Source organism: Mastigoproctus giganteus, chromosome 14 (genome assembly GCF_048544385.1).
Source record: "Mastigoproctus giganteus isolate SK-2022 chromosome 14, ASM4854438v1, whole genome shotgun sequence".
Taxonomy (NCBI): Eukaryota; Metazoa; Arthropoda; class Arachnida; order Uropygi; family Thelyphonidae; genus Mastigoproctus; species Mastigoproctus giganteus.
Genome location: NC_143588.1, coordinates 122,794,918 through 122,820,581, shown reverse-complemented (window position 1 = coordinate 122,820,581; position 25,664 = coordinate 122,794,918). Strand labels below are relative to the sequence as shown.

Genomic DNA, 25,664 nt, shown 5'->3' with positions numbered 1-25,664 from the left:
CAGTGTCCATTTATTACCACTCTCTGCCGTCAACCATTCCTTTATCCATTGCAGCAAATTACGCTTAATGAAGGTATATCAGCCTTAATGCCATACTGCTCCAATTTACACAATTTTCTACAGTAGTCTTCCATTTACAACATGATCAAATACATATGAAGTAAAGATGTTTCAGAAACCAGAAGTTGAATGAATAAATGAGGGAGAAGAAATGTTGGTTATGCGAGTTTGAAGTTGGACTGTTAAAGGCATGACTAACTGTGGCATGTGTTAAGACTGTTTTGGAAGAAGAGAGAGTGGGAATTAAAGAATACAATTTAAGAAAAAAATTAAAGAATCCAATAGAAGAAAAGTACCCATGGAAGTATCTATAGAAAAACATGCAACAGAAACAGAACATCTGAGACAGAGTGGAGAGACTCTGTTAGGATGAGTCATTAATTAACGTAACTCCCATCTTTTGAATGGAGTCTAGAAACCCGAGAGATTTTTTATGGAATTCCATCTAGATTTGAGAACAGTATTCCAATGAAGGGAAGATTTGCAATTTGTACAAAGTGAACAGCTGTTAGGAAGGAAAGGTAATGCCAAGATCAAAAGAGAAAACCCAGTCTTTTAGATGCAGTAGAATCGATATTTGTAATGTACTTATGCTGAGAGAGAGAGAATAAAGTCAGGGTAATCTCCAATAGAAATATATGATCTTGCCTAGAAATCAGTGTCATCGCAGTATTTTTTTATTTTTTATTTTTTTCTATGTAAACCCCAAACACAAGAGGTATTGGAATTTATAGTACTTAGTACCATGCTTGGGTTGGAGGTAGTAGTAGTGGCATGTGATGCAAAAAAGCAAGTGTATGAGCTTATGCAGCATCAGCCAAAAAAAAAAAAAAAATCACACCATTCCCTCCAAATGCCTGTCCAGTTCCTCCTTAATTTTATTTAACCTATCAACTTCCACAACGACAGATGGACGTTTGTTCCAGCAATTAACCACCCACTGGCTAAAGGCAAATTTCCGCAAATCTGTTCTACATCTGCCATTTTCTTAATTTGAATTTATGTCCACTTAGGTTCATAATCTCAACAAGTGGAAGGATCCCATCAGAAATCAGCGTGATCAACCCATTCAAGGCCTTATACACCTCAATCAGATCAACGCCTAGGTGCCTGGTCTCCAGCCACTGCAATTTGCAGAACTTAAGCCTCTCTTGTTAAGAGGATCCCTTCATTCCCCTCACCAATCTTGTTGGCCTTCTCTGTACATGCTCAAACAAATCTACATCCTTCCTAAAATGAGGCCTCCAGACCTGTACGCAGTACTCAAGGCGTGGCCTGACCATTGCCTTATACAGAGGGACAATCACCTTTTCCCTGCTAGCAAAATTCCTATATATCATTGACAAAACCCCATGACCTGCCCTGGCATCCTGTCTGCATTGCTCAGAAAACTTCATATCTGACTAAACAATTACTCCCAGGTTTATTTTTTCATTTTCTACCACTTTAAGTGTAGTACCACACGGTTGGTATGTTTCTCTGGGGTTACTTCTACCCATATGCAGTACTTTGCATTTGTCAAGGTTAAACTTCAGTTGCCACTTCTTAGCCCATCTGCCCAAATTATCTAGATGGACTAATGTTTATTAGTGGAGTCCCACAGGGTTTGGTGTTGGGCTCCACTAATAACATTAGTCCACGAAGAGCAGCACCCATTAATCTGTCTTCTCCCACTCAACCTCTGTCAACAACCCTCTGTCTTTTTCCACTCAACCATCCTTGTATCCATTGTAGCAACTTACCCTTAATACCATTCTGCTCCAATTTGTACAATAGTCTTCCAGGCACAACAGTGTCAAAAGCTTTCCTGAAATCCAAATATATGATATCAAAATTATTTTTTTCATCCAGTTCCTTTATAACCACATCACAATATCCTATCAAATTTGTCAGACAAGACTTTCCCTTAACAAACCCATGCTGTGTCTGAATTATTGCTGCAGTCTTGTCTAGATGATCCTGCAATGCATCTTGAACCAGTGACTCCATTATTTTACCCGGAACAGAAGTTAAACTAGCTGGTCTGTAATTACCCGTGTCTCCCTTCGATACCCCTTTGTGAATTGGGGATACATTTGCACTTCTCCAGTCCGTGGGGACCTCTACTGAGTCCAAGGATGCTCTCATAATTATGGCTAATGGTTTGCCTAGTTGGTTTGCCGCCGCCTTTAATATAACTGGATAGATCCCATCCACCCCAGGTACCTTTCTTATGTTTAACTTCAACAATTTCTCCTCCACTTTGCTCTCAGTTATTACAAAATCATTGAGCACCCTGCTACAATTTGATTACCTTCTGCCATTTTCAAACCTTAACTCCTCATGTGTGAATGTAGATGCAAAATACTCATTCAGTTTGTTTGCTATCTGAGTAGGATCATCAACAGTCAAACCATCGATATCAAGTGGACCAATCAGATTCATCCCCTTCCTTTTATAGTTTATATAAGTAAAGAAATCCTTGCTGTTTTTCTTAGCATCTTTTACCAAAGATTTCTCGTAATATGCTATCGCCTGCCTAACCTCCTTTGTGACCTGATTAGAGACTAGCTTATATCTGCCATAGGCTTCTGAGTCTCTTGATAATTTATATGCATCCCATGTATTTTTCTTCTCTGTCACGAGTCTCATTAGTTCATTTGATAACCATTTAGGCCTGAACGTTGAACAATATTTCTTAATAGGTATGAAACTTTTAGTAGCATCCACGATTAATTCCTTGAATGCTTGCCACTTAGAATTTACTGTTGGTAACATCGTCAGTTGATCCCACTGTACTGAATTTAAAAACTGTCTGAGACCACTGTACTCACCTTATGGAAGCAAAAACCCTTTCCTTTACTCCTGATGGTAATTTTATCTTTAAGTAAATACCACATCAGTACACTGTGATCACTGTCACCTAGTGGTTCCTTTATCTGCAAATTCTTAATACACGAATGATCACTGCTGATAACCAGATCAAGGTTGAGAAGGTGAAAGAAGATATTTGTTGACATTGGACTTTAACTTCTGTAGACTTTAATTTTCAGGAAATACGTACGAAGGAAGGTTGTTCCAGAAAACAGCAGTTGAATGAATAAACAAAGAAGGTGAAAAGTTGGTTCTGTGAGTTTGAAGTTGGTTAGGATTGTCTAGTATTCTTGTAGGTAAATGAACAATCTATGCAAGGTCATTAGTAATTGCAAAAGCCTCAGCATCTCTACCAGCTGGGTCAGTGTGACTAGAAAACGTAAGTCAGCTGGAGTTGTGAACATTAAAAATCACCAAGGAAAATTACCTCACTGTTAGGAATGTTGGACTGGAGAAAGTCAAGTTGCAAGGAGAGGAAGTCAAAGAGCTCCAAGTGATTAGTGTAACTGGGAGACAGATGAATTTGGCACAATGAGGTAGAGAGATTTTAAGCCAGAAAAGATCAAAAAGAGGAGATTCCAAATTACCAAGTCTCTGACAGGGAATATCAGAATGGTCATATGCACAAGTACCACCTTTGAGGCAAAAGGGAATCATACAGTGAATAATTTGGTCAACTGAGATGAGCAGTAGTTGAATCAACCGATAACTGAGTTTCTTTCAGAAAAAGTACATGGGGTTTGGCAGACTGCAAGTGGAAATGGACATCGTTGAGATTAGAATCAAGACCACTTATATTTCTGAAATGAATTCAGAAGTGTTTGGGAGATTTAGATCTTTTCGCAGATAAGCTTACTTTATTAGTTTGACAATTCATGGTGTGTTCAATAGTAAGAAAACGTGGGGGAACATGCTGTATGAAGTAATAAAATTTTTGGATGTGGCATACACATGGTACGAATATACCCAGATCCTTGACATAACGTGGCCTCGACAATGCCCCCCACATACACAATACTCGGACTCCCTCCACGATGTTCATCATAACCTCAAAAGTCATTAATCATACTGTATGATGGAAGAGATGGGGAAGGGTTGACCAGAACTTAGCTCTGGAGACTAAACATGGGTTCTACCACTTCAAGCTTCCAATAAGCAAAGTGGTGGTATTGCACCGGTTGATGAGAATCATCTACCACCTAGTACTGCCTGGTAACACAGAGGGGCGGCATTCCTCCATGTGGTGTGGGCGGCGCAACTTGACCCCTGCTTACCTTGGTTCACACCTGGGTTGTCACCACCGTGTGTTTGTGCATGGAGGTTATACCCAGTATTACTAACAGTCCCACCATCGTGAAGGTGCAATAGTTTCTATTGGAAGTTATGCTTTTAGAAGGATTGAAATCAACTAATGTATCTTTGCCCCACTGGAGAATTAACTGGCGATCAGCATTTAAGGATTTCATAGTGGATATTCAAGAAATTGAGTCTGTTTGTTGCTGGGCAAGGTTTCTCAAACTGCAAAAGTAGAATGCAATGTGCTATCATCAGCTGAAGTATGGATTGAATTTCCCGTCAGTGGAAGGTCATTAATATACAAGAGGAAAAGAATAGGAGAAAGAACTGAACCGTGGGGAACACCAGCATTACAGTGTGGTCTGTGCTTGTTAACAGGAGAGAGTGCTTCTACAGGGATGGGATACGCTTAAATAGAAAGGGAGCAAGAATATTTGCTGATGCTATCGAGGCAGTGTTAGGTGGGTTGGAAAACTGCTAGCTTAGTGGATACAGTGACAGATAGGGTTGCAGTAACTACTGCCAGAGGTGAAGGTGATTCTTACATTGCTTCTATTGGAACGAGCAGTAGCCTGAAAAACAAGTTGCTGGAGATTTCAGAGTCTGCTGGTCATCGTGAAACAAGTAAGTACATGGGCTGTGTTAGGGTAGCTAAGAATAAGAACATGTGCATGTATACTTGTGGACATGTACACCAATGGTAGTAGTTTAGTAAATAAATTTGATGTATTTGAGGTGCTGGTCAAAACAACCAAGGCTGATATTGTTTGGATATCAGATATTGTGTCACACAGATATAACGAATGCAGAGTTGAAATTTGGGGTGTACCATGTGTACAGGAAGGATAGACAGGATGGGATAGGAGGGGTTATGCTCTTAAGAGGGGTTATGTTAGTTAAGAATAATAAAATCTAGAGAAGTGCTGCCTGTTGACATGGGTGGACAGTGTAATGTTGAGTCGGTTTGGTGTTGATATAAGCACTGGGAAAGCAAAATTTGAGAGTAGGAGTGTATTATAGGCCTTTTGATTCTGATGAGTACAATGAACAACTGTATGGGGAGATAGTGAGCCAGTAAATCATATTGTGTGAATTTAACTTCCAATATTTTCTACATCAGCATGTTCGAGTGGCAGCCAGAGGGAGTAATACTTTTTGATCTGATTATCAGTAGTGATTCTTCATGCATTAAGAATCTGCAGATAAAAGAACCACTAGGTGACAATGATTACAATGTGCTGATGTGGGATTTATTCAAAGATGTAACTACCATCAGCAGTAAAGGGAGGGGTTTTTTTTGGTGATTACGATGGTCTGAGACAGTTTTTAAAATCTATAAGTTTGGACTTACTGATGATGTTACCAACAGCAAATTCTAAATGGAAGATTTGAAGGAATTAATCTTGGAAGCTACTAGGCTTTTTGTTCCAGCTAAGAAATACTGTTCAAAGAAAGGCTTAAATGGGTGTCAGATGAACTAATGTGGCTTGTAGCAGAGAAAAAAAAATTCATGGAATGTGTATAAATCAATCAGGTGACACAGAAATATGTGGTGTATATATAAGCTAGTCTGTAATCAAGTCACAAAGGAGTTTAGGCAGGCGAGGGCAGATTATGAGAAATCTTTGGAAAGGGATGCAAAGAAAAAAGTTCTTATCTAAACCCTAGAATGAAAGGAATGGATCTGATTGGTCCACTTGATTTCGATGGTTCGACTGTTGAGGACCTGGATCAGGTAGCTGACAAGCTAAATGAGTATTTTGTTTATATATTTACATCTATATTTACATTTGGGGTGTTATTAAGGCAGCAGAATGCCAGAAATTTATCAAACTCTAATAGGGAGCTAAATGATTTTGTAATAACTGAGACCAAAGTGGAGGAGAAATTATTGAAGTTAAACATAAGAAAGATTCCATCCACCTGGGTGGATGAGATATTAGAGGAGGTAGTTAAGGAAGTAAGCAAACCATTAGCCATAATTATGAGAGCTTCCTTGAACTCGGGGGAGGTCTCCGTGGACTGGATATGTGCAAATGTGACCCCATTCACAAAGGGGATCAAATGGTGACAGAAGTAATTAGAGACCTGTTGGTTTAACTTCTGTTCTGGGGAAATTAATGGAGGCACTGTTTAAAGAAGCATTGCAGGATCATCTAGACAAGACTGCAGTTATAGTTCAGACACAGAATGGGTTTGTTAAGGGGAAGTCTTCTCTGAACAATTTGATTGGATACTACAGTGAGGTTACAAACGAACTGGATGCAAAAATGGGAGAAGACAGTGGTATTCCATGGACACTGCTCTTCGTGGACTGTTGTTATTAGTGGTGTCCCATTGGTTCATGTGGGGCCAATTGTTGTTTTCTGTATTTATCAGTGATATTGAAGAAGTTATATATATCAGGCTTAATGTCCAGGTTTGCAGACAATACGAAGAATGGCAGAGTTGTTAATAACACTAATGATTGTATGCTCCAGAAACAAGATCCAGAAAAGTTGAACAGATGGGCTGAGAGGTGGTAACTGAAGTTTAACACTGACAAATGTAAAGTACTGCATATGGGTAACAGTAACCTCAGAGCAATGTATCAACTGTGTGGTACTACACTCAGGTTGGTAGAGAATGAAAAAGACCAGTGGTGATTGTGCAGCCAGATATGAAGTTTTCAGAGCAGTGCAGACAGTCTGCAAGAGTAGCTCATGGTGTCTTGTCAATGATATACAAGAAATTTTCTAGCAGCGATCAGGAAGTAATTATCCCCTTGTATAAGGCAGGTCACACCTTGATTACTGTATATATAGGTCTGGAGGCCTCATTTTAGGAAGGATGTAGAGTTGCTAGAACTAGTACAGAGAAGAGCAACAAAGTTGGTGAGGAGAACAAAGTGGTGCTCGTATCAAGAAAGGCTTAAATTCTGCAAATTACAATGTCTGAAGACTAGGCACCTGCGAGGTGATCTGATTGAGGTGTATAAGTTGAATCGTTTGAGCAAGCTCATTGCTAATGGGATTGTTCCTCTCGCCCAGATTAGTCGCCTGAGGGAACATAAATTCAAATTATAGAATAGATGTGCAGAAATTCATCTTCAGGTAGTGCGTGATTGGTTGCTGGAACAAACTTCCATCTGTCGTTGTTGAAGTTGGCAGCTTAAATAAATTTAAGGCATAACTAGAGAAACTTAAAGTTAATGGATGGGTAAAATGGGAAGGTTTTTTTTTTTTTTTTTTGTTGATGCTATATAAACTTGCTTCATATGCCTCTACTAATGCTAATTAGTGGAGAAGACAGGGAACCATCTACTATTATCTGCAATGAGTGGGGTTGGTCACACATGATCAAAAGCCTTTGAAAGGTCAAGAGCAACTGCTTGAGTTTCACCAAACTTTTCCATTTTAAATTTGCTCATAGATGAGTAACATAAACCAGAATATCACCGGTAGATCGACACTGATGGAATCCATACTGGGTAATCTTTGATCATGTGGAGTGTTTCTAGTTAAAGAGTTGGTAGTTAATTGATTTCTCCATTACTTTAGAAAGAGTAGAAGTAAGTGCAATGGGATGATAATTGGATGGGAATAATTTATCATTCATTTTAGGAACTGGCTGGATATGAGAAGGGAAATCACATCTGGAATAAGAAGGTGAACTGCGTATTCATTCAAATCATTATCCTCCTTGTGCTGTATTTTTTTAATAGTATATATGCATTCATGACTTCATTGAATATTGATTGCTTTAAAGGTATGCCATAAAAGTAATATGTTCACCCTTCCTCTGCAAACAGCCAAATTGTGAGATACCATACGGCACTTTAAACTGTCACAGTCCCAGTTTCTGAAATTAAAACCTGTGCCTTTTCTTTTTACTACAATGCCTTTCTTCATCTTCAAGTTAATGACTGTGTGATAATTATCTTTCTAATTGTTCCTGTACTGTAGTCCCTGTGTCATCAGAATCATGATTAACGAAATCTGGAATATTCTTACCCATATTATTTTCTCTAACATGCTGGTACAAATTAAAATCATGTAGTTTATTTAAAAATTGTTGTTCCCCATGGTAATATTTCACCAATACTTCATAATTAGCATTAGTAGAGGCATATGATTCAAGAAAGCGAGCTTATGCAGCATCAGCCAAAAAAAAAAAACATTCTCCCATTTCACCCCTCCATTCGTTCCAAGTACCTGTCCAGCTCAGCCTTAAATTTATTTAGGCTATCAACTTCCACAACAAAGGATGGAAGTCTGTTCCACCAACCAACCACCCGCTGGCTAAAGGCAAACTTCCGTACATCTATCCTACATCTGTCTTTCCTCAAGTTGAATTTGTGCTATCGATTGATTATTCTGAGCAAGAGGAAGAATTCCATCAGCATTGAGCATGCTCAAATCATTCAAGGCTTTATACACCTCAATCAAATCACCTCGCAGGTGCCTAGTCTCCAGACACTGTAATTTCCAAAATTTAAGCCTTTCTTCGTAAGAGCAACCCTTTGTTCCATTCACTAATCTTGTTGCCCTTCTCTCTACTCATTCCAACAGCTCTACATCTTTCTTAAAATGAGGCCTCCAGACCTGTATACAGTACTCAAGGTGTGGTCTGACCATTGTCTTTTATAAGGGGATAATCACCTCCTTATCCCTGCTAGAAAAATTCCTGTATATCATTGACAAGACACTATGAGCTACTCTTGCAGACCGTCTGCACTGCTCAGAAAACTTCATATCTGCCTGCACAATTACCCCCCAGGTCCTTTTTCGTTCTCTACCACTGTCAGTATAGTACCACAGAGTTGATATGTCACTCTGGGGTTGCTGCTTCCCATATGTAGTACTTTACATTTGTCAATGTTAAACTTCATTTGACACCTCTTAGCCAATCTGCTCAACTTTTCTAGATCCTGTTGCAGCAGCGTACTGTCATTAGTGTCCTTAACAACCCTGCCAACCTTTGTATCGTCAGCAAACTTGGACATTAAGCTTGATATACCATCATCAGTATCATTTACAAATACAGAAAACAACAATGGACCCAATACTGAACCCTGAGGGACTCCACTAATAACATTAGTCCACGAAGAGCAGTGTCCATTGACTACCACTCTGTCTTTTCCCACTCAACCGTCCCTTTATTCATAGCAGCAATTTGCCTCCAATGCCTTATTGCTCCAATTTGTACAGCAGTAATGAGCAGGAGCGCAGTGGGACACCAATTGGATGAGAGGGATTTGTCACCCTTTTGTTTAGGAACTTTTGCAAATTTCCAAGCAGAAGTGTGGGGGGGGGGGAGAACACTAATGGACTAAGGTTTGACAGGAGCAAGCTCAGGAAAAGAGATTTCTGGATCTCTCTCTCTCTTGGCATTAATTGTTAAATTCTTCTGACATCCATTTGACATAAGACCACAGAAGGCATTGGGTGACAGGTTAGCTATTAGTTTATTGAGAATGTCAATTCAAAAGAACCCTTGGGTTTTAATAGAGGTGGGAGTATAAAATAGACAAAAGTCAACCAATAGCTTTAGTTAGAGACCAGAATGCTTGTGTACTGTTCAGACAAGAACAATGTTTTCTATCCTTAGCCTGTTGAAAATCTAGATTGGATTGAAAAATAACTAACCTGCAGAGCTTGGCAACCAAGCACCTGATTCAGGTTTATAAGGCTCTGAGAGGGGTTAGTAAAATGAATGAAAACAGAATTTTCACTGTTCATAGAGAATTCTAGAACTTTTGGGCATAGATTCAAGTTACAGGGGAAGATGCTTAAACTAGATTGTAGGAAGTTTTAGTCAGCAAGTTGTTGAATGCTGGAACAGGTTGCTTTTCCCGGTAGTTAAGGCTGACAGTTTGAATAAATTCAAAGGTCAACCTGATAGTTACCTATGTGAGGAGAGAAGCAAATAATTTGTATTTCCTTATCTACTTTTTTTTTTTTTTTTTCACCAGTGCAGCAAAAGCCTCTGACTTCCTTGCCCTGTATGGCTATTATTACTATTACTAATCTTGATTAGCACTAGTTGGACTTTTGTGATTTATTGGATAACTGTTTTCTACAGCAGCATGCTAGAGAAGCAACAAGGGAAAGCAATACCCTTGATTTGATTATCAGCCGTAATTCATTGTACATTAAGAAACTGCATGTAAAAGAACCTCTGGGTGACAGTAAGCACAGTATGCTGATGTGGGATTTACTTAAAGGCAATACTATCAAAGGAAGGGCTTTTACTTTTGAAAGGGTTACTACAGTGGTGTCAAACAATTTTTTAAATTCTATATAGTTGGGACCATCTGATGTTACCAAAAGCAAATATAAGTGGAAAGCAGTCACCGAAGTAATTGTAGAAGCTAATAGGCTTTTCATACAAACTAAGAAAAATTTTTCAGGCTTAGACCTAAAATGGATATCAGATGAACTGTTGAGGCTTGTGGCAGAGGGGAAAAAAATGCATGGGTTGCATATAAATTATCAGGGGATACAGAAGCCTATGATAGAAATAAACTAGTCCGAAATCAAGTCACGAAGGAGATTATGCAAGCTATTCCTGAAATCTCTGGCAAAGAATTCTAAGAAGAACAGCAAAGACACCTTTACTTATATTAGCAGTAAAAGTAAGGGCTTGGCAAAGAATGCTAAGAAGAACAGCAAAGACACCTTTACTTATATTAGCAGTAAAAGTAAGGGCACATTTGGATACCTTAGCCATTGTAATTATGGCAACATCTTTGGGTTCAACAGAGGTCCCTATGGACTGGAGATGTGCAAATGTACCTCCAATTCACATCACAAAGGGGGATCAAAAGGTGACAAGTAATTACAGGCCTGTCACCTTAACTTCTGTTCCATGGCATATAGTGGCTTTTCTGGTTAAAGAAGTAATACAGGACTATATTGATAGGAATGTAATTATACTGCAGTCAAAGCATGGATTTGTTAAGGGGCATTCTTGTCTGACCAATCTGATTGTATACTCTGATAATAAAGGAACTGGATGCAAAAAATTATTTTGATTTGATACAATTACACACAAAAACTGCTGTACAAATTGGAATAGCATAACATTAATCCCTTCCCGGAACATTTTTTTCCGGAAAATATGCCATAACGGATAGACTTTTTTTATTTTTACAGATTAAAAGTATGCATCATGCAAATTATACAGATATTTTAATAATTTAGCGCTTGAGCTAAAAGAAAGGCACAGAAAAAGCCTTCATTACTCATTATGTAAATAAATTTAAAAAATCAAGCGGAACGCACTAGCAATAACCTCCCACCACAAGCAATAATCGCGAACTAACTACATTCTGACACACACACGGCCACCACAAGTGGACAGGTGAGGTAAGCGTCGCTTACGGGCGGCAGTTCAAGAGGGTGCCGAAATATTTTTCGATAATTTTTTTGTGAATTATTTTTGTGGGTTCAGTATTCTGCATTTAAGACGGCAAATTATATTTTGCTTATTGGTGGCACAGGAAAGCACGCTACTATTCTGGCAAATACTATTCTATTTTGTATCAGGCAGGTAAATCCTGAGAAAACTCAAGATTTACCTGCCTAATACAAAATTGCTAGACAAATGCCAGAGAAAACACGTTTCAGTCCTAAATTTGGAGGATTGTTGTTTGCTTCAGATATTATTGTATCCCGAGATATTTCGTGTTGTTCCAAATAACTTTTAAAACTAAAAACAAGATATCTCGGGATAATCAATGAAGCAGTTAAGGCAAGTTACTGCTCTGGATGGTTACTGATGGTTTTGTAGAAGACAGACTGATTATTAATGGATCTGCTTTTAGTGGAGTCCAGGGTTCATTGCTAGGCCCATCGTTGTTTTCAATATTTATTATTGATATTGATGAAGGTATCATCATCATCAGGCATTTTCAATCCACTGCAGGATGAAGGCCTCTCCAGCAACTTTCCAGTGCCTTCTGTTTTGTGCAATGGCCATCCATTTACTCCTCACAAACTCATGAATTTCATTTGTCCATCTCTGTTGTTGTTTTCCAGGTTTTCCCTTAGCTCCTCTTGGGTACCATTCCGTTATTTTCTTAGTCCATCTGTCATTATCTCTTCAAGCTATGTGACCTGCCCAAGACCATTTTACTTCTTTAGTTTTGATAAGAATGTCCTTTACTTGAGTTAGCTGCCTAATCCATGTGTTTCTCTTCTTATCTAACAGTCTGATTCCCAATATAATTCGTTCCATTCTTTGCTCTGTAGTTCTCAGCTTCTCTTCCATTCTTTTGGTGAGTGCCCAAGTTTCTCTTCCATAAATGATGGTAGGGAGTATACATTGGTTCATTATTTTAAATTTCAGACAAATTGGGATATTGCTCCTCAGTATGTGACTATATTTCCTGAATGCTATCCATCCAAAATTTATTCTTCTCTTGACTTCCATCCATTTATCATTATTACAGCTAATGACTTGTCTCAGATAAGTATACGACTCCACCTTTTCAATTACTGCTCCTTCAATCATTATATCCCTTTCTGTGGCATGCTTGTTCATCATTACTTTTGTTTTAGGCATATTCATCTTTAGTCCAAAATCCTTAGTAACTCTGCATAACTGATTAAGATTTTCTTCTAATTCTTTGGGATCGTGGCTTATGACCACAATGTCATCTGCAAATCTTAAATGGCTTAGGTACTCTCCATTCACATTGACTCCTTTCTGCGACCAGTCTAATCTTCTGAAAGCTTCCTCATGGGCAGCAGTAAACAACTTCGGAGATATTGTGTCTCCTTGTCGAACTCCTTTCTCAATTTTAAATTTATTACTGTCTTTGTTTAGTCTAATAAAGGAGGTAGCATTCTCATATTTTCTTCAAAATCATAATATATTTGGTATCTATGCCTTGTCTTTCCAGTGCCCGAAACATTGCCTTATGCTGTATGGAGTCAAATGCCTTTTCATAATCCACAAATGCCAGGCATAATGGTTTTTTATATTCATTTGCCTTCTCCATTAGCTGTGACATTACGTGAAGGTGATGCATAGTTGAGAATCCTGTTCTAAAGGTTTTCCAGCTTGCTCTTTCGGTTGATTCTCATCAAGTATTCTTTCTAATCTGTTAGTAATGACCCTTATGAACAACTTGTAGATGTGGGATAACAAGCTAATTGGTCTATAATTTCCAATTTCTGATGTTTATCTCCTTATGTGGCAAAACGTTTTCTCCTTATGTGGCTAATTGGTCTATAATTTCCAATTTCTTGATGTTTATCTCCTTATGTGGCAAAACTATGATTGCATTATTCCTCTTCTTAGGTGCTACACCTTTTCTAATGTACTTTGTGAAGAGTCTTGCCAGTTTTTGTGTCATGTCCCTTCCTCCCAATTTTAACAACTCTACAGTAACTTCATCTTCCCCTGGTGCTTTCTGATTCTTCATTTTCTTCAACGCATGTTCTACCTCATCAGAAAGGATACAGGTATGTTGTATGTGTTACTAATTTGTGATCCATCTTCCCCACTGCTGGCATTCCCTCGCTCCTTGTGTAACTCTTTATAGTATCTTCTGCTATTTGAATTATGCCTTCTCTGCTATTCATAAGTACACCATCGCTATTCTTCAGTTTCAGTATCACTGTATTACTGCTCATGACTGCTGATTTAAATCCTTTGTTTTCCCTTAATGCTTGTTCTACTTTTCTTGTGTTAAATTTTCTCATGTCCTCTCTGAGTCTCTTTCTAATGGCTTTGCATAACTCAGTATACTCAATTTTCTCCCTGTCAGTGTTTTTCTTGCTCTTCATTTGTCGTCTTCGGTTCATCATTACAAGTGTTTCTTGACTGTTTTTTTTTTCTTCTTTGGATATCTTTTTACCTATAGGTTTCTTGGGCTTTACCGCTTTCAGAAAGTTCGTAATATTCATCATTGATATCTTGGTCCTGGACAGTCTGCAGAAGCTCAAACTTGTTCTTAAGTTCCAGTACATACTGCTTTTTCTCGTCTTCTGTAATTTCAAAGACCTTTGTATTTACTCGATCAGTTTTTTCCTTTCCTTTCTTTTCTTACAGTAACATCATTCACAATATATCTTCTGTTAGTGAGGATGAAGTCGATTTCATTAGTTGTTAATCGATTTGGGTTGTTCCATATCCACTTTGTTCACCCTTCTCCTCAAAAAAATTGTTCATTACTGACATTCCTCGAGATTCTGCAAATTCTACAAGTCTTTCTCCTCTTTCATTTCTTTCACCAATTCCAAATAACCTTTAGCTTATAACCATTAACCTTTAGCTTATACCTCTTAGAAATCCTGAGTAGTAGTCTTGACACCCTTGGTGACGTACTTTTGAATTCCAAAATGTTATTTTTTATATCTTTATATTTTTTTATCTTTATATTTTTATATCTGCTGAGGAACATAGAGAAGTTTTTTTCTGTTTTATTAACTTACATTGGCTTGGATTGGCATATTAACTTATTTTCTTGAGTAGCTCTATATTACTAGTTACAATACTTAGTTTAAATTTTAACGTAGATGAAGATTTTTAAGTTATTACTTAGTATTGGGAATGGTATCCTATCCATGTGTTTTACAAATTTTGAGAGCCAGCGAACCGGAAGTTTTTAGCTATAGTTAACCACTTTATTGACCAATTGTTATATTAAATTATTTTCTGTATGTAGCTTATAGACATAGGCAAGATCCTTGATTTATTCTGAATTGAGACAGCGAGATTTTGGAAGTTAATTAATATTTACGTGTCCATAGATTTACCGTTCGTAACTTGCTGCCATTGTTATACGGTACAATGTTATATCCTGAAGTAGATAGCATTAGCTTAGTATAGTATATAATATTATCAGTTAATCAGTAAATTTATTAATCTTGTTGAATGTCAATTAAATTGTACTTTTAATTAAATACATATAACGACTTAGATTTTACAAACATAACAAAATTAATTAATACATAACTTGATACGGAACTTATATAAAGAAACTCGAAGATAATACTTGACACTTAAAAAAATATATAGATGTATAGTGTTACAACTGCGTTGGGATACAAGTTTATGGTTAAAATTTTGTACTGAAATTGAAATTTTATTGAAATTGAGTTGGAATCATGACTCAGACCAGAGCAGCAAAGCAAAAGGCTCAAGCTAAATGGAGTGCTGTGACTCAGGGGAGAACTGAGGGGCAGTTGCCCTCTGAATCACAGCCTTTTAAAATGCATTGCTTGCTTGATGTTTGTGAAGCAATCAGGTACGGGACATGATATTGCCAAGGGGGATGTCTTTGTGTGTGTGCGCGCGCGATGTAAGGAGTGTGAGGAAATGAGGCGACAACTCAGCATTGTTATGGGCCTATATGAGAGCTTGAAGGACAGGTGGATGCCCTCGAAGGATCTAACTCGAGGGGCCCATCAATCTCTCAGCTGCCCACATCAACACCAGAGCTTGCACTTGATCATCACGCAACACAGTGGCAACCCCAAGGCAGAATGCACTGGTCCAACAGGAACTAGTAGTAGTTAGTGACTATTGTCAGGGAAATGGGGAACATTCTATATAAAAAGGATAGGTGCAACAGGACCAGGGTATGTCTGCCAGGGGCAAAGGTTGATGACATAGAGCAGATATCATCTTTTAAGGGCACAAAGGGTGATTTGTTGTACACATTGGCACTAATGATATTAAGAGTAGGAGACCGGCAGAATAACTTAACAAGATCAGGTCACCGTTGAAAAAAAGCCGTGAATTAGGGTTAAATTTGAAAGTGTCTGCAATTCTGCCCAAACACAATAGGAGGGAGTATATGATGAGAGAGCTTTGTCGGTCAATTCGGCCCAGGAAAGATTGTGCAAGGCTCAAGGGGTTGAATTTTTTTTCAGCCTTGTCTGTACTTGTTAACAGGAGAGACTGCTTCTACAGGGATGCGATACACTTAAATAGAAAGGGTGCAAGAATATTTGCTGATGCTATCGAGGCAGTGTTAGGTGGGTTTGGAAAACTGCTAGCTTGAGGAAGGGATACAAGGACAAATGGAGTAGATTAACAGTAGCCACTGGCAAAGGTGAAAGTATTCTTGCACTGCTTCTATTGGAATGAGCAGCAGCCTGGAAAACAAGATGGAGGGTATTTCAGAGACTGCTGGGAATCATTGTGGTACAAGTAAACACATGGGTTGTGTTAGCTAAGAATAAGAACAGGTGCAGGTATACTTGCATACCTGCACACCAATGCTTTTTATAAATTAATTTGATGAATTTGAGGTATTGCACAGAACATCAAAGGCAGATATTGTTGGGATATCAGAGGCGTGGTGTTACACAGATATAAGGAATGCAGAACTGGAATTTGGGAGTACCGTGTGTACAGGAAGGATAGACAAGATAGGAAGGGAGGAGGGGGTTATACTATTAGTTAAGAAACATAAAATTCAAGGAAGTGAAGCCATTACTGGACAGTGCAGTGTCGAGTCAGTTTGGTGTGACATAAGCATAGGGAAATCAAAATTGAGAGTTGGAGTGTGCTATAGGCCTAATGACTCTGATGAGTATAATAAGATATTGTACAGGGAAATGGAGTGGGCCAGTAAATCAGAGAGTCTTATAATGGGAGATTTTAATTTTACAGATATTGACTGGAATTTGTGGGTTGGTCACTCCCACACTAGCAAGGCTTTTGTGGATTTATTGGATGATTGTTTTCTACATCAGCATGTTCGGGAGGCAACTAGAGGGAGTAATACTCTTGATCTGATTATCAGTAGTGATTCTTCATGCATTAAAAATCTGCAGATAAAGGAACCACTAGGTGGCAGTGATCACAGTGTGTTGAAATCAGATTTACTCAGAGGTAACTACCATCAGGGGTAAAGGGAAGGTTTTTTTCTTTCGTAAAGGTGACTACGGTGGTCTGAGACAGTATTTAAATTCTGTACAGTGGGACCACCTGATGATGTTACCAACAGCAAATTCAAAATGGGAAGCATTCAAAGAATTTATCTTGGAAGCTACTAGGCTTTACGTACTAACTAAGAAATATTGTTCAAGGTTTAGGCCTAAATGGATGTCAGATGAACTAATGAGATCTATGGCAGAGAAGAAAAATGCATGGGATACATATAAATTAATGGGTGACGTGGATGCCTATGATAGATATAAGCTGGTCTGTAACCAAGTCACAAAGGAGATTGGGCAGGCAAAGGCAGATTATGAGAAATCCTTGGTAAAGGATGCAAAGAAAAACTACAAAGAGTTCTTTACCTCTGTAAACTCTAGAAGGAAAGGAATGAATCAGATTGGTCCATTGGATATTGATGGTTCAACTATTGATGATCCTGCTCAGGTGGCTAACAAACTGAATGAGTATTTTGCATCTACATTTACCCATGAGGAGTTATTCAGGGAGGGGAATGCCAGAGGTGAGTTAAACTCCTGCAGTGAGCTGGATGATTTTTTAATAACTGAGATGAAAGTGGAGGAGAAATTGTTGAAGTTAAACATAAAAAAGGCACCCCGGGGTGGATGGCATCTATCCAGTTATATTAAAGGAGGCAGCAAAAGAAGTAAGCAAACCCTTAGCCATAATTATGAAAGCTTCTTTGGACTCAAGAGAGTTACCCATGGACTGTAGATGTGCAAATGTAACCCCAATTCACAAAGGAGGATCAAAGGGCAACACAAGTAATTATAGACCTGTTAGTTTAACTTCTGTTCCAGTAAAATTAATGGAGGCACTGGTTAAAGAAGCACTGTAGGATCATCTAGACAAGACTTCAGTTATAGCTCAGACACAGCATGGTTTTGTTAAGGGAAAGTCTTGCCTGACCAATTTGATTGGATACTGTGATGTGGTCACAAAGCAACTGGATGCAGGGAATAACTTGGATATTATATATTTGGATCTTAGAGAGGCTTTTGATACTGTTGCACATGGAAGACTGCTGCACAAGTTGGAGCAGTGTGGCATTGGAGGAAAATCGCTGCTATGGATAAAGGGATGGTTGAGTGGGAGAAACAGTGATAATCAATGGACACTGCTCATCGTGGACTAATGTTATTAGTGGAGTCCCTCAGGGTTCAGTATTGGGTCCATTGTTGTTTTCTGTATTTATAAATGATATTAATGATGGTATATCAAGTTTAATATCCAAGTCTGCAGGTGATACGAAGGTTGGCAGGGTTGTTAAGGACACTAATGACAGTACGCTGCTGCAACAGGATCTAGAAAAGTTGAGCAGATGGGCTGAGAGGTGGCAAATGAAGTTTAACATTGGCAAATGTAAAGTACTACATATGGGAAGCAGCAACCCCAGAGAGAGACGTATCAACTCTGTGGTACTACCTTGACAGTGGTAGAGAACGAAAAGGATCTGGGGGTAATTGTGCAGGCCGATATGAAGTTTTCTGAGAAGTACAGACAGTCTGCAAGAGTAGCTCATGGTGTCTTTGTCAGTGATATACAGGAATTTTTCTAGCAGGGATAAGGAGGTGATTATCCCCTTATATAAGGCAATGGTCAGGCCACCCAGGTCTGGTGGCCCCATTTTAAGAAGGATGTAGAGCTGTTGGAACGAGTACAGAGAAGGGCAACAAGATTAGTGAATGGAACAAAGGGTTGCTCTTATGAAGAAAGGCTTAAATTTTGCAGATTACAGTGTCTGGAGACTAGGCACCTGTGAGGTGATCTGATTGAGGTGTATAGAGCCTTGATTGGCTTGAGCAAGCTCAGTGCTGATGGAATTCTTCCTCTTGCTCAGAATAATCATTTGAGAGGGCATAAATTCAAATTGAGGAAAGGTAGATGTAGGATACATGTGCGGAAGTTTACCTTTAGTCAGCGGGTGGTTGGTTGGTGGAACAGACTTCCATCCTTTGTTGCGGAAGTTGATAGACTAAATAAATTTAAGGCTGAGCTGGACAGGTACTTGGAACAAACGGAGGGGTGAAATGGGAGCGTTTTTTTTTTTTTTTTTTTCCCCTTCGGCTGATGCTGTATAAGCTTGCTTTGTTGCATCATATGCCTCTACTAATGCTACCTTTATGGACCAGAAAGCCAACTCCACTTAGGAAAGATGAAGGTATATCAGGCTTTAATGTTGTAAGTTTGCAAATAATACAAAGCTTGACATGGTGATTAATGATTAATCAGGTCATTAATAATCACATCATAAACTGTAAAGAATCCAAAAAAATTAGGCAGGTGGGCCAAGAAATGGCAGTTGAAGTTTAACATTGACTGTTGTAAAATATTGCATATGGGTAGCAGTAATCCCAGATTAACATACCAGCTACGTGGTACTACCAGTCAGGGTAGTGGAAAAACCTTGGGTTATTGTGCCTTCAGATATGAAGTTCTCTGAGCTTTGCAGAAATGCTGTCAGGACAACTCATTGGGATATTTTATTAATATTATACAGTAACTTTGCTATCAGGGATAAAGATGTGATTATCCCATTGTAAAAGGCAATTGTTAGATCACATTTTGCATACTGTATGGCAGCCTAATTTTAGGAAAGATTATATCTGTTGGAACAGTTGCAGAGGTCAATGAGATTGGTGAAGAGAACAAAAGAGTGCTCTTACCAAGAAAGCTTCAGTTTTTCCAGTTGCAGTGTTTGCAGTTCAGGCACTTGCCATGCATTCTGATTGGGGCTTTTAAAGTTAACATGAGGGATCTTTTGTATTCATCCAATCTAAATCCGATTTGGGGGAGGGGGGGTATTAACCATTATATGCACAACCCAAATTATTTTAACTGCATTTGTTTGGCTGCTGCACTTGTCTGTTAAATCTACAAAACAGTTTAGTTGCATCTTTACATGTCCTATACATTTTTAAGCATGAGTTCCAGAATGATGATGGCTGCTTTTACACATTTGAATAGGTTTGATCTCACTCCAAACATGATTTATGGAATTATACAAGATGACTTTGATATATTCAAAATTGATTAAGTTTGTTTTGAATAATATTTATTTATTGCCTATCTTTGCACTTTGTGTACTGGTTACTATATTCCTGAGCAAAAATGTTACAAAATATTATATCAAATACTCAATTGTAACTGTTGTGTAACTCAGTAACAATGGTTTAAATCCAAAGATGATTCTAGATTTTGTTCATATTTTTTTTCTGCCAAACAGCCTAGTGAAATATTTGCCTCCATATTTGAATCAACCTGTATACATAATAATGGACAGAATGATCCAATAACTAGTATGAATAAGCAATCATATCTGAATATTTAAAAACTGAAAATGACAATCAAAATACTCAAAGGAATATTTTCAAATGAAGAAACTCGTCCACTTATAATGTTATTTGTATCTGCTGATGGGATCATCTCATATCGAATTTGGTTACATCAAATTATCATATTGAACATAAGTATTTATTTTAAAAAGAGAAAAAGAAAGAAACCTTAAAATCTGTAATGATGAAGGAATACCAGTGTAGAAATGACCTGATATCAAGTAAAGCTGAGATTGGAATGGGTCCAGGGTAGATTCCCTGTCAAGAAAAGTGAGGGCCATTGTATTCATCCATGTGATAGTTCAATTTTGATGGTCAGTATTGACCAAAAAGTAAATAATTTTCTCACTCATTCATCAACAAGAGTGAAATTACAATTACAGTACTTTGGAAGGCAAGCAGCATTTCAAGCAATTCTGGCCAAAAAAGACAATGTCGACTTGATTATGGCAGTGTGTTGGTGCTAAATGGTCAGTTTCTTTGTTCTTTTTGTCAGAAATATCACTGTGATAAAATTAACTTTTTTTTATTCTTCCTTCCATGTTTCATAGAGAAATTGTATGCTCTGCTATAATTTTTCCTTGTTCTTGGCAAAAGTAAATATTTGGTTGGGTCTATTTTCTTGCTGGAGTCATTGATGGGTAGGTGAATTTCCTGCTGGTTGTAATTGATCAATTTTTGAAAGCTGAGTTGTGCTCCTTTAAAAAGGCTTGTCCTATTATAGCTAGTTGGTACCTGCCTTCTTTCATAGTATGGCTTTGTCATAGTATTTAAAATCTAGTTGGCTCAAAGAATATGTTTTTTCACTATGGGTTCCTTCAGCCTGGAAGATTGATTGGGGTAACTGTCGATAAATATAGTTCGACTGGTTTGTGTTGCTATCCTTAAATATTATTGGAGTTGCCAGTCTGTTAACATGCTCAGAATTGCAGGATTAGTATTCATAAATTTAGCTTGTAGGTCTTTGGAGACCAACTAGTGTGTGTGTGTACTCGTGCATGTAGGCCACAACCTTGTAATTTGGAGCATTAAATTTCTCAATTATGTTAAATTATTTTTGTTCTATAAAGATGAGCTTAGAAATTCAGCTAATGTGATAAAGTCCATGTAATGGAAAGGAAGCTTAATGTCTAAAATTATGAATTCCACTTTTGGCTTATTTAAGTGTGTAGAACTACTTGATATTTGGAAACTAAGGATATTTTTGCTGCTGTATTTAATTGTAAAGTACCTCAAGTCAGCTGAAATAATGAGTCTTTTTTTTTTTATATAATATATATATATATGTATATATATATATATCCTTGTTATACAGTATGAAGTGCACACTCATTTCTGTGCACTTCACAGAAAAGAGTAGAATTTACATTTGAGTGGCACTTATTGTCCTTTGGATTTGTCTTCCAGTTACTCTGGAGCAGTAACTGGAATGAGTATTTTGACTTCACCATTTTATTACTTTTTTTGGCTACAGTGGCAAAGATATTTAATTTGTCTTTTGGTGATTTTTAGTTGTGATATGAAGAAAGACAGTCAATGGAAGCTACCATTCATGGACAAAAGTTGAATAGATGATTCTAAAGGAATGAAAAGATCTAGTAATCAATATTAACGATGGCTTCGTGCCATCCTTAATATTGATAAGGATGGCATATATAAAAAAATGATGAATTATATAAAATTACTTAAGCCAGTTTTTAGTTTACTTTTAATAAATTTTTTCAAGAAAACAATAGTGGACAACACTTTGAGTTAATTTCATTTTGTGTATGCTGCTGAATACGGAAACAATAATGAATAAATGAAGACTATGCCTTTGGAAAGCCAGATTGCTTAAAAGCTGCAAAGATCAAAAAAATTTTCAAATTGACTGCCTTATCTATTTCATTTAGAAGGTTGAGATTAATGTTTTAACAAGAACCAGTTACTTTTGTTACTGCAGCTAATTACATTTTTACTTCAATTTTCATGTGTAGACTTAAATTATAATCGATGATACGATGGTATGAAATTGTTTTGAGCAGTATAATTTGTGTTCACTTTTTTTTTTCTTTTTTTTTTTTGAGGCTAAAGTTAGATTTTATGCTGCTTTTTTTTTTTTTTTTTTTTTTCTCTCCTCGCTCCCCCTTCTCTCATATTTAAGCAAACTGTCGTTACCGCTAAGTCAGAACATTTCCGATAGGCACGGTTCTAAAGAACTCTGGCCTTCTGTTCCATTCAGTAAAGAAGGTGTGAAAGATGCCAATATCACCACTTTAGCTAAGGGAGCTCAGTCACCCCAGACTCACAAAGATGAAAAGCAAATAAATAAAAAGTGCATAGCAGCTGCTCCAGAACATTCAAAGAGGTAATACATATAAATTTTTTTGTTTTTTTTTATAAGCAGTATTGTTTCTTTTTCTCAAAACTCACCAGTTTTGTCAATAAACATGTCCTATCTAATGTATGAGATTTTTGTTATTAACCATCAAATTGTCAAGGCACTTTAATCTCGGGTTATCAGATGAATAAGTGCTTCTGAATATCTTTTGTGTGCACATCACAGAAAAAAATAATTTCATTTGAGAAAGAATAAGTAAATTTTATTTACCTTAGAACAGTTGTTCCCAAACTACTGAGATCTACGGACCCTTTCAAAAATCAAAAAAGTTTGCAGACCCCTGTATATAGACACACTGTCCTACCATTAATATCCGGACACCCCTCCATGGATGGGGAAACAGGTCCTATACATGCAACACATCATAGAACCTGCTATAAAAATACACACTGGCCTTCAAACAGACAATTCCAAAAGTAGGCATGCAAAATGGTCCTTGAGGTTGTCACAGACATTCTCTCAGATAAGCCAGACAGGCTGTACTTGCTACCTGGGAGTCTAAAAAACTGATGGAACTGATATTTGATTGACATTCAAGTCAAGTGGACCCAATTTCGGCAAAGTCCGGACGGTCTGTGACAGCCAAATCCTCTGCTTGCACTTTCACGATGGTGAGACTGTTAGTAATTCTGGGTATAACCTACATGTACAAGTCCATGGTGGGTGACCACCCAGGTGTGAACCAACATAAGCAGGGGTCTAGGTGTGGTGCCCAAACCGCATGGAGGAATGCCGCCCCTCTGTGTTACCAGGCAATACTAGGTGGTAGATGACTCTCATCAACTGGTACAATACCACCACTTTGCTTATTGCAGGCTGGAAGTGGTGGAACCCATGTTTAGTCTCCAGAACTAAGTTCCAGTCAACACTTCCCCATCTATTCCATCATGCACTATGATTGATGACTTTTGTGGTTATGATGAACATCATGACGAGATCCAATCTTCCTTACTTATTGAGGGTACAGTGTTCGCAGCGAACACTGTAGCCTACGGTGTTCGCAGCCACTAGTTAGTACACCGGACTGAACATATTGATAACTCTTTAGGAGGCTTCCAAATCAGCTATTCTATAATCTTGCTGCCTCTACTCTGCCAGATAGTAACTGGAGGGAGTCCGAATAGTGTGTTTCTGGGGGCATTGTCGAGGCCACGTTATGTCAAGGATCTGGTTATATTCTTACTATGTGTACGCCATATCCAAAAATATCATTACTTCATACAGCATTCCCCCCCCACACACACTTTTTCTTACTACTGAATACACCATGAATTGTCAAACTAATAGAGTAAGCTTATCTGTGAAATGATCTAAACCTGCCTAGTTCATTAACACTTCCTAGTTCATTTCACAAATATACATGGCTCAATTCTAATCTCAACAATGTCCATTTCCTCTTGCAGTCTGCCAAACACGATGTACTTTTTCTGACAGAATCTCAGTTATTGGTTGATTTAACTACTGGTCATCTCAGTTGCCCATATTATTCGCTGTATGATTCCTTTCGCCTCAAATGTGGTACTTATGCATGTGTTCATTCCGATATTCCCTGTCAGAAACTTGGTAATTTGGAATCTCCTCTTTTCGATTTTCTCTGGCTTAAAATGTGTACCTCATTGTGTCAAATTCATCTGTTGTCTCTACCGTTCTCCCAACTCCCCTAATCACTTGGAGCTCTTTGACTTCCTCTCTTTGCAACTTGACTTTCTCCAGTCCAACTTTGCTAACAGTGGTGTAATTTTCTTGATGATTTTAATGTTCACAACTCCAGCTGGCATCCATTTACTAGTCACACTGACCCAAATGGTCGAGATTCTGAGGCTCTTGGAATTACTAATGATCTTACACAGATTGTTCATTTATCTACAAGAATACCAGACGATTCTAACCATACAGCCAACATGTTTCGTTTTCTCACAAACAACCGTTCTAACTACACGGTCGAAGTGAGTGGTCCTTTAGGCACCTCAGATCAAAACTTGGTGATTGTCTCTTCTCCAATGGAGCCTTTATCTCATGGCTGTTCGCAACCTCGTATTGTTTGCATTACAAGAATGCAAAATGGGATGACCTGTGAGACTTCTTTTCTTCTTTTCCTTGGTCTAATTACTGTTTCAAAACTTCTCATTTCAACGTTTGCTCAGATAGTGTCGGTGAAATTATTCTTGTAGGAATGAAATCCTTTATTCCACACTCCACTTTAAAATCTCATCTTTTATCTAAACCTTGGTTTTCCAATAAATGTGCTAAGGCTCTTCAAGAGAAGAACGTTGCACATTGTGTAATTGGCTTGTTTACAATTCTTCAGTTTCATTTTCTTCCTACAGCAAAGATCGCAAAAATTGTTAAGCAGTTATTAACCAGTCCAAACTAGATTTTGAAGAGGCTAAGAGTAGAAAACTTGCGCCTTGCCCTAATGGTAGCTGAGCATTCTGGTCTCTTGCGCAAAGCTATTGACTGGAACTGTTGCCCATCTCTGCTCCCACCTCTGTCAAAACTAGATGGTTCTGTTGTCACTACAGCCGAGGATAAAGCTGACCTGGTAGCATCCCATTTTTCTTCCAACTCATGTGTTAATGATCTTGGTAAAACACCTCCTACCATTCCCAAAATGTTAAATTCAATGCCTTCTGTGATCTTCCATCAAAAGGATGTCAGAAGGATTTTTACGAATCTCGGTGCTAAGAAAGCTCCAGGATCCGATGGTATTTATCCACTTGTTCTCAAAACCCGTACTCTTGGACTTACTTTTGTTCTTTCCCGCCTTTTTTCACTTTTTTTTCCAAATGTGTTTTTCCTTTTGCTTGGAAATTTGCTCATATCTAGCCAGTTCTTAAAAA

General features: G+C 38.0%; 1 protein-coding gene across 4 annotated transcripts in view; it reads left to right on the top strand.

The window, feature by feature from the left end:
- LOC150075706 (CCR4-NOT transcription complex subunit 4-like) overlaps nt 1-25,664 on the top strand; it is a 494,519-nt gene that overhangs the window by 285,883 nt on the left and 182,972 nt on the right. For 2 of the 4 annotated variants that reach the window (XM_090388673.1, XM_090388672.1), the window contains exon 11: nt 22,588-22,791. The exons of 1 other annotated variant lie outside the window; for it this stretch is intronic. In XM_090388673.1, coding sequence (XP_090244799.1) covers nt 22,588-22,791 — 204 coding nt within the window. The remainder of the gene's footprint in view (nt 1-22,587; nt 22,792-25,664) is intronic. One more of the 4 variants, XM_090388674.1, reaches the window with a different exon arrangement.